Here is a 12,076-nt window from a genome sequence, read left to right as displayed (position 1 = left end):
CCCCAGTTCTAAGACAGCCAATGCCTTCTTTTGAACTCTCTAGGCAACTGTACTCACATGCACAAGCCCACAGAGAAACACACACACACACACACACACACCTAATTAAAAATAAGTTGGAGAGATAGCTTAGACGTTAAAAACAGACCTACTCTTCCAGAAAACCTGAGTTCCGTTCCCAGCATTTATATCAGGCAGTTCACAACCGCTTTAAATCTAGCCCCAGGATATACCTCTGGCCTCCATGGATACCAACACACATAACATAACTTTATTTTTTGAAATAATAATATAATTACATCATTTCTCCCTTCCCTTTCTTCCACACCCTTCCATATGCCTTCCAAAAATAATAAAAATAAAGTCTTGTGCATGTCAGGGTTTTCTTGCTGACCTGGGCCAGGGGCATCTTTTCCAGACGCAGATTGATCCGAGACCATTTCTTTAAGGCTTTTTCCAGCTGAGGCTCTTGGTTAAAAATGCCTTGGCTGCCTGTGAGTCAGGAATTGTAGAGATAATTGCTGTTTTTTAACTTGCAGACAGTCTGATGTACATGTTGTTGCAGTGGGTACATAAGGCACTGCTGTGAGGTATTGAGAGGCCTTTGCACAGCAGGCCAAGTAAGGACAGTGTCTTCTGAAAGCCCAGGGCTTAGGGCATCTAGGCCAAATCTGAGCTCAGAGTGGGTTGACAGGACAACAGTGTCAGTTGTTCCCCATCTTAGAATGAAGAAGCTTTCTCTTGTATATATAAGAAGAAGTAGGCAGATTTTCAGTATGTAAAATTGTAAGTTATAACCTAAGTAGAAATGTGTACGTGGAAGTTGCATTTAAATTCAGTTACTTAAAATAAAGGGTAGGGCCATGTGGTGGTGGTGCACGCCTTTAATCCCAGAGGCAGGAGGATCTCTGAGTTCAAGGCGAGCCTAGTCTACAAAGCGAGTCCAGAACAGCCAAGGCTACGTAGAGAAACCCTGTCTCAAAAAAAAACAACAACAACAACAACAACAACAAAAGGGCTGGAGAGATGACTCAGAGATTAAGAGCACTAACTAGTTTTACAGAGGTCCTGAATTCAATTCCCAGCAACCACATGGTGGCTCACAACCATCTATAATGTGATCTGATACCCTCTTCTTGTGTCCAGGTGTACATGTAGGCAGAGCACTATATACAAAATAATAAATTTTTTTTAAACACCAAAAACCAAAACAAAACAAAAAGAAAAAAAAAAAAAACTCAGTGGCCAGAAGCATGTCAAGCACTTGGGAGAGCTGGTTAGGACCCACACACCAGGGAAGAAAGGCGTGCGTAACTCTGGCTCCTGGCCTAATTACTCAACAGTCCTAGGCTGATGGACAGCCCAAGCTTGTCTTGTGCATCTTCTGTGTAACAGCAAAACCTAGACCTTCAACCGGGCATGGTTTCGCAGGCCTTTAATCCCAGCACTCGGGAGGCAGAGGCGGGTGGATTACTGTGAGTTCGAGGTCAGCCTGGTCTACAAAGCAAGTCCAGGATAGCTAAGGCTACACAGAGAAACCCTGTCTCAAAAAAAAATAAAAAAAAAAAACCTAGACCATCTCTGGGTGAATGTCATCCTGTCAGCCATGTGATACACAGCAGCTGTGCTGTGCAGGGTCCTCAGCTGACCTCAAGTCAGACAAATGGGACAGTGTGGCAAAGATCTGCACCAAAAGGCCACACAGCAGGAAAGGGCAAGTTGATAATGTCAATGCAAGCCCACACAAAAACTCTTCCTCAAATACTTGTGCAATACCAGTTTCAGGACCCCAGAACTGAGGTCCCCAGTGTCCAATTCTAGGCCATGTGCTTGCCCCAGCTGTATACGAGAGAAAAGAGATCTGTACCGCCGAGCTGCCAAGGTACAGCATAGCCCATGCCTCTCAGGAGGATGGTGACACAGGGCTTGTTGTTAAACAGAAGAAAAAAAAAGCTGTTTGGACACTTCACAGAATATTGCTTTATAACTTTTACATACTTCGCCTCTTTGATTCCATAGCAATAATTTTCTTTGTCAATCATTTTTAAAAGAAAATTTTTTTCATTGAATTTTCATGTTTTTTGTTTTGTTTGGTTTGGTTTGGTTGGTTGGTTGGTTTGGTTTTTCGAGACAGGGTCTCTGTGTAGCCTTGGCTGCCCTGGACTCACTTTGTAGACCAGGCTGGCCTCGAACTCACAGCAATCTGCCTGCCTCTGCCTCCTGAGTGCTGGGATTAAAGGCGTGCGCCACCATGCCCAGCTTGAATTTTCATGTTTTTTAAAGATGTGTTTATTTATTATTATGTATACAGTGATCTGCCTGCATGTACACCTGCGTGCTAGAAGAGGGCATCAGATCATGTTATAGATGGTTATGAGCCACCATGTGGGTGCTAGGAATTGAACTCAGGACCTCTGGAAGAACAGCCAGTGCCCTTTACCTGTGAGCCATCTCTCCAGCCCTTCACGTTGTTTTTTGCTGCTCCTTTTGCTGCTGGTTCCTGCTGCTGCGTTTGCTATTGCTGGTTTGCTGGACTGCTAGATTACTGTTTGGAGATATTCTAACGATGAAGATTGTGCTTTTCCCATAGGAACTCAACACCCCTAATCAACAGGAAGTAGTCTAAAGAAGCCTATGCCCCCTTTCCCCTCTAACCTTCTTTCTCTCTTACTTAGTGTTGGGGGTGTTGGAAGGGATTGGAATGGAATAAGGATTAGAAGGGTTGTATATATAAGAACCCAATAAAGTAGGCCAAAAAAGTATGTCCCTAAGTGGTGTCCAATATGGGGCTAGGCATACTGCTGGTGGGTACAAAGGAATGAATACTCCGTTGCAGGACAACAGCAAAAAGTCTGTTGTTACTGCTGCCACCACAGGCCCTCTCAAGGCCCGTTTATACCCTCTCTAGAGTCCCCAGAATTAAACTATCTGAAGCTGGCAAAATCATGCCCTGCCCCACCCCCACCCCTAGAGCATGAGACAATCATAGTTGATCACTGTGGACAGTCTGAAGGAGCCCCATACCCCACACCTGGGAGTAAAACAAAAACATAGTCACATAACCTAACTGGGGTTTTTTTTGGTTGGTTGGTTTTTCAAGATAGGGTTTCTCTGTGTAGCCTTGGCTGTCCTGGACTCCCTTTGTAGACCAGACTGGCCTCAAACTCATGCCTGCCTCTGCCTCCCTGAGTGCTGGGATTAAAGGCGTGCACCACCAGGCCCAGCACATAACTAGGTTTTTAAAGAAACCAAAATTCTCACTACACTTTATAGTAAATAGCTTGGTTTCTGATTATTCTTGGCTGACCAGTGTGTGTGTGTCTGTCTCTGTTCCCCCACATACACACCCCACACCCCCATGTGTGGGGGCGTGGGGTGTGTGTGTACATATGCTACACCACTTTTGTGGAAGTCAGAGAAGTTGGAGGACTATTTTGGGAATCCGTCCTGCATTTCCACTGTGATATCCAGAGATCAAATTCAGGTTGTCAGGCTCCTGCAGCAAGCACTTTCACCTGCTGAACCATTTTACCAGTCCTCAATGTATTCTTGAATGTGAAAGCAGGACACTGAAAAGCTATGTGAGAGCTGGGCACGGTGGCACACACCTGTAATCCCAGCACTTGGGAGGCAGAAACAGGTGGATCACTGTGAGTTCAAAGTCAGCCTGGTCTACAAAAGCGAGTCCAGGACAGCCAAGACTACACAGAGAAACCTTGTCTCAGAAGGAAGGAAGGAAGGAAAGAAAGAAAGAAAGAAGAAAAGAAAAAGCTATGTGAGAGTTCTGTGCTAGTGAGTGACAATCGTGGGCTGCGATCTTCACCACAGGACTGTGTGGCTCAGTCCTTTGTCAGTACCCTGATAATCTGACCTGTCGTGTCTCTACAGTTTCGGCTGATGAGATTCTTTTTCCCTGTTCTTTCTTCTAGCCCTTGCTACAAGTTCTAGTTCCTATCCTGAGTTCTTTTTTTCTCCTAATTCTGGAGATTGAGCCAGGACCTAAGAAATGCTAAGCAAGCGCTCTACGGCTGGACTTTTTCCCAGTCCATGTCTCTGCTTCTTTTTTTTTTTTTTAAGATTTATTTATTATGTATACAGTATGCATCACATTATACATTGTTGTGAGCCACCACGTGGTTGCTGGGAATTGAACTCAGGACCTCCGGAAGAGCAGTCAGTGCTCTTAACCGCTGAGCTTTCTTTCCAGCCCCACCATGTCTCTGCTTCTTATGAGACGGTGTAGATAAAACCTCCCCAGCGGTCTCTCCCTCTTCCCTTAGGTATTTTTTGGACTCTCCTCCTCCACATACTTCCATGCCTTCCCAGCACTGAGGAGTTTGGCAGGCCTGCTACAAAATAAGAGCTGCTAGGAGCAAAGTTGAGACCCTCACACTACACAGTGGGAGTCCCTCTCAGAGCCTTAGCTTTCCTTAATCCTATTTGATCAGAAACTGGATGAACCTTCGGGATGCCGAAACAGGGAAGATACTCTGGCAAGGGACAGAAGACCTGTCTGTCCCTGGTGTGGAGCATGAAGGTACTTTGCAGCCCCTTGAATGCACAAGCTATGCCCAATGCCCAAACAGACCCTGGCAGCAGGGACCTAAGTAAGCACACAGCTACTAGACAGGCGAGCCCTACAGGCAAACAGAACACATCTTATTTCACTTCCGCATTTCTTTCTCTCATTTCCCCAAATCCACTTTAGCACTAGACCATACTCAGATCTGGATGTGATACCATATTCCTATTACCCCAACCCTTTGCAGGTTAAAGCAGGAAGATCAGGAGTTCAAGGCCAGCCTCAGCTATATAGTTAATTCAAAGCCAATTTGGACCACCTGAGACCCTGTCTCAAAAAGGAAAAAAAGAAAAAAAAATCAAAGCTAGAAGCCAAGATTTCAACTTTTTCCAAAAGAAAATTTTCCTTTTTTTATCTTTCTGAAGGAAAAAAGAAAAGAGAAAGCATTTGGATGAATCAGCATGTAGAAAAAGCACCCACAGAGCCTGCAGAGAGAGAGGATGCTCACAGCCTCAGCCTGCCGAGAGCGCTCCCAGGAGCCTGAAGCATCGTATCCTTGTGGCTCTCACTAGAAGGGTACCAATCTCTCTCTCTCTCTTTCTCTCATCAGCCCGTGTGCCCAAGAAAATCCTCAAGTGCAAGGCAGTGTCTCGAGAACTGAACTTTTCTTCAGCAGAGCAAATGGAAAAATTCCGCCTGGAACAAAAAGTTTACTTCAAAGGGCAATGCCTAGAAGGTATTCTGCTCCGTGTGTGGCTGGAACCAGAGCGTAGGAGGATGGGGGCAACAGGCAGAGCCGTGCTTTGAGAACACTGATTTTGTAACTAAGAGAATTTCTACATTCTACAACGCTGGGGAAAACAAACCAAAACAAGGCTGGCCACAGAAGGGGCTGTGCGGTCTCTGACACTGGAAGCCTGGGTGCCTCTGCCTGGTGCATTAGTACAGTGTGATCCTGGAAGAAGCCATTATGATGTAGTATAGGACTGTACCCACACATCATAAGCTGTGACCGGTGAGGACTCTGCACTGAGTTCTCAAAATGTAAGAGGACAAACATGTAGGCATTCTGGAGCCAGAATTCCAAAGGCCCCTTGTCTGCTAGACCCCAGAAGAAACAAGCCTGTGGCATAAACCAGAAGATAGTCTGCAAAGGTCTCCGTGTCCTTTCGTTGTGCCTCTGGTTTAGGAGGGTTCTGACAGGATCCTTTCATGGTTCTGGATAGGAGGAGCCCCTCTAAAGGAGGGGTACATACAGCCTGTGGTTCCCCCATGCCCACAGTAGCACCTGCTCACTGGCTTTTCCTTCTCCCTTCAGAGTGGTTCTTCGAGTTTGGCTTTGTGATCCCTAACTCCACAAACACTTGGCAGTCCTTGATAGAAGCAGCGCCTGAGTCCCAGATGATGCCCGCCAGCGTCCTAACGTGAGTGAGGGCCCGGAAGGTTCCAGTGTGTCTCAGAGCAGGCTCTCAGGCAGGTGGGACTCTGGGTCCTGTTTGCCGGTAGAGAACTAGAGAGAAGAGGGAGAGAGTGGTGTGTGAAGGCTCCTGACTTTGGTCCTATAAAAAATAACATGTTCAAGAACTTTAGACTACATTTTAAATTTCCAGTTCACCCTGACTACCTGTCTCCGTGGACGATAATGTTTTATCTTGCTGAGCCTTACTCTTAAGAATAAAGTGAAGGTAAAAAATGAGACAGTGTTGGTCTCAAGAGTTGGCTCAGCAGTTAAGAGTATTGGCTGCTCTTCCAAAGAACCCAGGTTCAATTCCCAACATCCCCATGGCAGCTCACAACTGTCTGTAACTCCAAGATTGGACACCTTCACACATATATACAGACAAAACACAATGCACATTAAAAAAATTTAAATGAGACAGTGTGGAAGGAAACTGACACAAAATAAGTGTCAGATCTGTCAGATCTAGCAACTGGATGCTGTCCTTGAGCCTCTCTGTACGCTGTCTGGACCCCCTTTACACATCTGCCAAAGTGCTCTATCTTATATTTGGGCATAGCTTTTCAGAGCCTGGCCTAGAATTTAATAACTGTGCTTCCTGGTCAAAGAGCAGTTTGTTCATATTGTCAAAAAAACTGTCAAAGCTGGCAAGACTGCTGACCTAAGCTAAAAGGAGAGAACAGTCTCTGAAAGTTGCCCTTTGACCTCCACACATATACCATGGCACACACCACATGCTCCTGCACTAACACACATCATACACAGATACACAGTAATAATAACAAAATGAAAATGTAAGGACATTGTTAGTAGCTGCCACTTGCTGTTTTCCTTTAGGAAAAGACAGAGTCTGTAAATATTTCAGTACGCCTGGGGTTGTATCTCAGTGGTAGAGAACACGCTTAACACATGTGAGTTCTACACCGTACACCGCAAAAAAAAAGTTTTAGTAGTAGTGCTGAGAGTTTACATCCACACATAACTGTGCAACACTAGAGCATCTGCAGGAGACCCTTCATGAGAAACAGATCAAATGTGTAGAAGAGCTGTAGAGAGCCTGGAGCGATGGCTCCGCAGTTCAGGTGTATTTCTGAGGACCCAAGTTTGACTCCCAGCACCCACAGGGCAACTCTCAACTCTATAGCTCCAGTTCCATGGGGCCTGATGCCCTCCTAGTCTCCGCAGGCACCAGGCACATGTATGTTGCACAGGTTTACATGCAGGCAAAACATCCATGCATATAAAATAAAATTATTTGTATTTTTAATTTTTACTTTTGACACAGGGTTTCTCTATGTAGCCCTGGCTGTCCTGGAACTCATTCTGTAGACCAGGCTGGCCTCAAGCTCATAGAGATCTGCCTGCCTCTCCCTAATCCCAAGCGCTGGGATTAAGGGCATGTGCTACCATAGCCAGCCTTAAAATAATTATTTTTAGGGTTGGAGAGATGACTCAGAGGTTAAGAGCACCACCTGCTCTTCCAGAGGTTCTGAGTTCAATTCCCAGTAACCACATGGTGGCTTACAACCATTTATAATGAGATTTGGTGCCCTCTTCTGGCCTCCAGGTATAAAGCAGTCTTATACATTAAATAAATAAATAAATCTTTAAAAAATAATTATTATTATTTTAAAAAATAAACTACCCCCCACCGCCAAACAAAAAACAACAACAGCTGGGCATGATGGTGCACACCTTTAATCCATTCTGGGAGGCAGAGGCAGGCGGATCTCTAAATTCGAGGCCAGCCTAGTCTACAAAGCGAGTCCAAGATAGCCAGGGCTACACAGGGAAACCATGTCTCGAAAAACAAAAAATAAAATAAAATAACATTTTTTTAAACCCTCAAAGAGATTTGGTATGGCAACAGTATCCCATCTTATAAATGGAAGCACTGCCATTTCTGGCTCCGGGAGAATGTTCCTGCCTGGCACGCACAAGGTGCACTCTGCATGGCCAGAAAAGACAGAAAGAAAACAGAATGGACCACTGAGATAGCCAACTAGTCACCCACCATCACTGTACAGGTGCCTCATTTAAGGCTCATTGCTTGCAAATTACAGCAGCAAGCCCTGGCCAATAGCGTTAGCCTGAGTTAGACCAAGCAGAGGCCTGGGCAGCTTGGGAGAGACAGGGAAAGAATCTGTTATGTCTCCCTCAAGGAGCAGCTGAGGAAGGCTGCTATTGAGGGAAGCGAATCTGACTGGTGTGAATAGAATGCTGTGACCCCCTTTGTAAGGTGAGAGGGGGGTCACTCAGCTGACCCAGGCACTGGCAGAGGAGTTTGTCTGCAGAGGAAGAGCAGCAGCTGCCACCCAGAGTCAGGGGGCTGCTGCAGGGCAGGCCATCTCCTAGCTGTCTGCCTTAGTCAATGCTGTAGGAAAAGCTGCCCTCCTGAGGTCAGCCCAGGATTTGCAGCTGTCCATTAGTAACCAAGCCAGAGGGATCTGTATGCAGAGCTCACTGCAAGGACATTAGTGTGCCAAGACACAAGGCAGGCTCTTACTCTGACATCTGTGCTTGATAGGAAAAAAAAACTAGTCACGTGAGTTAAACACTGAGAATCTAACCCATAGAAACATTTTTGTTGTTGTTATTGTTGTTTTTCGAGACAGGGTCTTTCTGGGTAGCTTTGGCTGTCCTGGACTCACTTTGTAGACCAGGCTGACCTCAAACTCACAGTGATCCACCAGCCTCTGCCTCCCAAGTGCTGGGATTGAAGGCGTGTGCCACCACACCCGGCTAGACAACACTTTTTAATTTTGTTTTATTAACATTGCTTTGTTTCTGTTTTGAGACATGGTCTCACTTTGCATCCCTGGCTGGCCTGGAACTCAGCAATCCACCCACCTCTGCCTCCCAAGTGCTGGGATTACAGGTGAGGTGGCGCCTCACTGTATAGCCCAGAGTAACCTTGACCTCAGATCCTCCTTCCTCGATCAGCCTTGCGGATGGGGGGCTGGGCAGAGAGGGGGTGTTTCTGGGTGTGCACATCACACCTGGCTCTCAACAAGGACTGCAGTGTAACAAGCTGGAGCTCCAGGTGGCACATGGGCCCATCCTGGAGACCTCAAATGGACGCGAAGTGGTGCCTTGGCCTGCGGCACTCACTTCCTTTGTCCTCTCAATTCTCTCCCACAGAGGCAATGTCATCATAGAGACGAAGTTCTTTGACGATGATCTTCTTGTCAGCACATCCAGAGTGAGGCTTTTCTACATCTGAGAGGAGAGCCTGTGTGTACTTTCAAGAATTTGGAACAGGGGCAGGAGGAAGCTTTACTTTTTTCCTCCACACATTCGATTTTTGATACTCAGCCGATTCCTTCCGCACAGAGCTCACCTGTGGCACCAGGAAACCAGCTCTGTATAGGTGGCCAGTTGGCTTTTTCTCCCAAAAATCTCCATCTTCACTGACAAGACTAAACTCCCAGCCCCAGCCAAGGACAGGGGAGAAGCCTCGACTCCTTCCTGGTGCAAACATGGGATCAAAGCCGAACCAGGAACCACACTGCACCTGTCACCTGCCCCACCTCCTCCTTGGGCCCTACAGGCTTTCTTTGGCCTCCAGTTTTGAAAATTTTGACCTTTCTGACCCGTTTAGTTTTTTTCCTACCACTTCTATTTCATACATTCTCATACCTTTAACTTGTAAAATAGACTATGATATTATTATTACATAATGTAATTAAAGCATTAAAATATTCCTACAGTCTTTAGCATGGCACTGCTTCTATCTCTCCTTTTCTTTCTGGCCTGTGAATTTAGCTTTCCGAAGGAAGGAAGATTCCTGTTTTCACCCCAGAAGTGGACTGATGGCTTCCATCCCAGCCGCCTCCCCTGCTGCTTCTGGAAGTGGACGGTCAGATGAGACTGATGGGGAAACACTGGGCTGGGGAGAGGCGGAGAGGAAGCCAGCCTAGGAGGGGCGCAGTCCTACCTCAGTGCCTCAGGCCTGACACAGAACCACAAGGAGTGCTTTGGCAGGGCCTCAACTCTAGGCCAGAGTCCACTGTCCTTTCCAAAATATCAACAATTTCAACTTAACCGGCAACCAGAACGGTAGGCCTGAGGGCCAGAGGGCGCTACCCGGCTCCCTAGCGCCCACCTCCCTTCCCAGCCCTGGCCGTGCCTTTGGATGAGGAGAAGGTACTGTACATCTTAGAGTGTCCCAGCACCAATTATCTGTGACAATTCTCTTTCTCATGTTATCTTGGAAACTTGTTTTGTCTTCCTGTTTTAGGCAAGTTCTCATGTAGCCCAGGCTGGCCTCATGCTGGGCTATAGCTTCAAGGATGATCTTGAACTTCTGATCCTATCTCTGCCTTCTCAGTACTGGAATTGCAGGTGTGTGGTAGCACATACAGTGGCCTCGTGCATGCTAGAGAAGAGCTGTGTATCCTACAACGTGAGGGGCTCAGGACGTAGCTGGGTGTGCTGCTATAGGGTGTACACACCTATAAAATCTCTCTCCTTTTGTCTTCTTGAAATCATATCACTTTTCCATGTCGACTACATTCTGTTTTCCTGAACCACATGTGCTCCCAGAATTCTCTCAGGGAACACTTAGCAGTGCTGGCCACATGGTGGAGAAGCTAACACCTGGAAAGTTCTTCCCCAGGGTGGGCAGGCATGATGGCTCACCTCGTACATTGGAGGTGAAGGCAGGAAGAGCAGTTCAAGGTCATCCTCAGCTACATAGCGAATTTGAGGCCAGCCTGGGCTACGTGAGACCCTGGACTCAAAAGAAGACTCCTCTCCCTGCTCTCACCCAGCGTCTCTGAGAAAGACAGGAAATAATTCTACCTCTGTCATTTTTGAAGCCACCTGTCTCTCTGGGGTAGAACACATACGTTCAAGAAGGAGTTCTCTGGAAACAGGAGTGGGGACACTGAGCCATGTGTGAGGTTTGGGCCAACAGAGGACAGCGGAATGCTGAGGGATTGGAAGAAAGGAGGGAGTTAGCATAGACCATGAATGAACATACAAAAGGAGACATCATGAGACCTGCAGGCTGGTTACAGTTCTCATGACCCCTAGGTCGATCATCATCTTCAGCTTTTTTTTTTTTTTTTAAAAGACGAGGTTTCTCTGTATAGCCTTGGCTGTCCTAGGCTCGCTTTGTAGACCGTGCCGGCATCACAGCTTTTTTTTTTTTTAAGATTTCTTTTTATTGTTAATTTTATGTGTATGTGCACATGAATACAGGTGCCCACAGAGGCCAGAAGAGTCAGATTCCCCTGAAGTCACAGGCCGGATGGGGGTGCTGGGAATGCAACTCAGATCCTCCTCAAGAGCACTCTAACCCAGGAAGCCATCTCCCCAGCCCCCAGGTCCACTTTTATAGGGCGAGTGCAGACTGAGGTTGGAATGGATACCCAGTTGGCTGAAGGCCTGAGTATTTTCTAGACGCTCTCAAATTCTAGAAGAGAATCAGAGGAAACATGTAGACAAAGCCTGGCACCGTATGTGGCTGCTGGTTCTCAAAAATCCGTACGGACTTGCTCAGGTCCCCGAGAGTCTAACTCGAGAAGTATAGGGCATGAAACCCTGCACACACAGAAGCACCTCAGGCTGCGGCTGTGCTCAGAGGTGGAGCTCAAGGCTTCAGTGCGCAGCACTGCCGGAGAAAGAAAGCACCCCGGTGACCAGTGTCGACAGTCTGTACACGACAGTAAGGTACATTAACGCAACCTTTGAACTGACGCAAGTGTACATGAGGGCATCCCCAGGCAGGCCCAGGTCTCTGAGCAGACCCACTTCTGTCCTGTGCAAACCAAGGGGAATATCAGCCAATATCTTGAGCCCTTTAAAAAATTTTGGGGGGATAAGAGGCAGAGGCAGCTGGGCGGTGGTGGCGCACGCCTTTAATCCCAGCACTTGGGAGGCAGAGGCAGGCAGATCGCTGTGAGTTCGAGGCCAGCCTGGTCTACAAAGTGAGTCTAGGACAGCCAAGGCTACACAGAGAGACCTTGTCTCAAAAAAACAAAAAAAAAAAAAAGAGGCAGAGGCAGGCAGATCTCTGAGTTTGAAGCCAGCCTGGTCTACAGAGTGAGTTCCAGGATAGCCAGAGCTATACAGTGACACTTTTTGGGGGG

The 12,076-nt window shown here is 46.9% G+C and overlaps 1 protein-coding gene across 1 annotated transcript in view; it reads left to right on the top strand.

Annotated features, from left to right (window-relative positions):
• PDE6D (phosphodiesterase 6D) overlaps positions 1-9,705 on the top strand; it is a 43,963-nt gene extending 34,258 nt beyond the window's left edge. Inside the window, exons 2-5 of the mRNA XM_084779225.1 lie at positions 4,449-4,537; positions 5,133-5,258; positions 5,841-5,946; positions 9,123-9,705. Coding sequence (XP_084635351.1) covers positions 4,449-4,537; positions 5,133-5,258; positions 5,841-5,946; positions 9,123-9,204 — 403 coding nt within the window. The 3' untranslated portion in view covers positions 9,205-9,705. The remainder of the gene's footprint in view (positions 1-4,448; positions 4,538-5,132; positions 5,259-5,840; positions 5,947-9,122) is intronic.
• The last annotated feature ends 2,371 nt before the right edge of the window (positions 9,706-12,076 follow it).

Source organism: Acomys minous (assembly GCF_964271855.1).
Source record: "Acomys minous genome assembly, chromosome: 4".
Taxonomy (NCBI): domain Eukaryota; kingdom Metazoa; phylum Chordata; class Mammalia; order Rodentia; family Muridae; genus Acomys; species Acomys minous.
The sequence above is the reverse complement of the archived record's forward strand: the minus strand, read 5'-3'. Positions and strand labels throughout refer to the sequence as shown.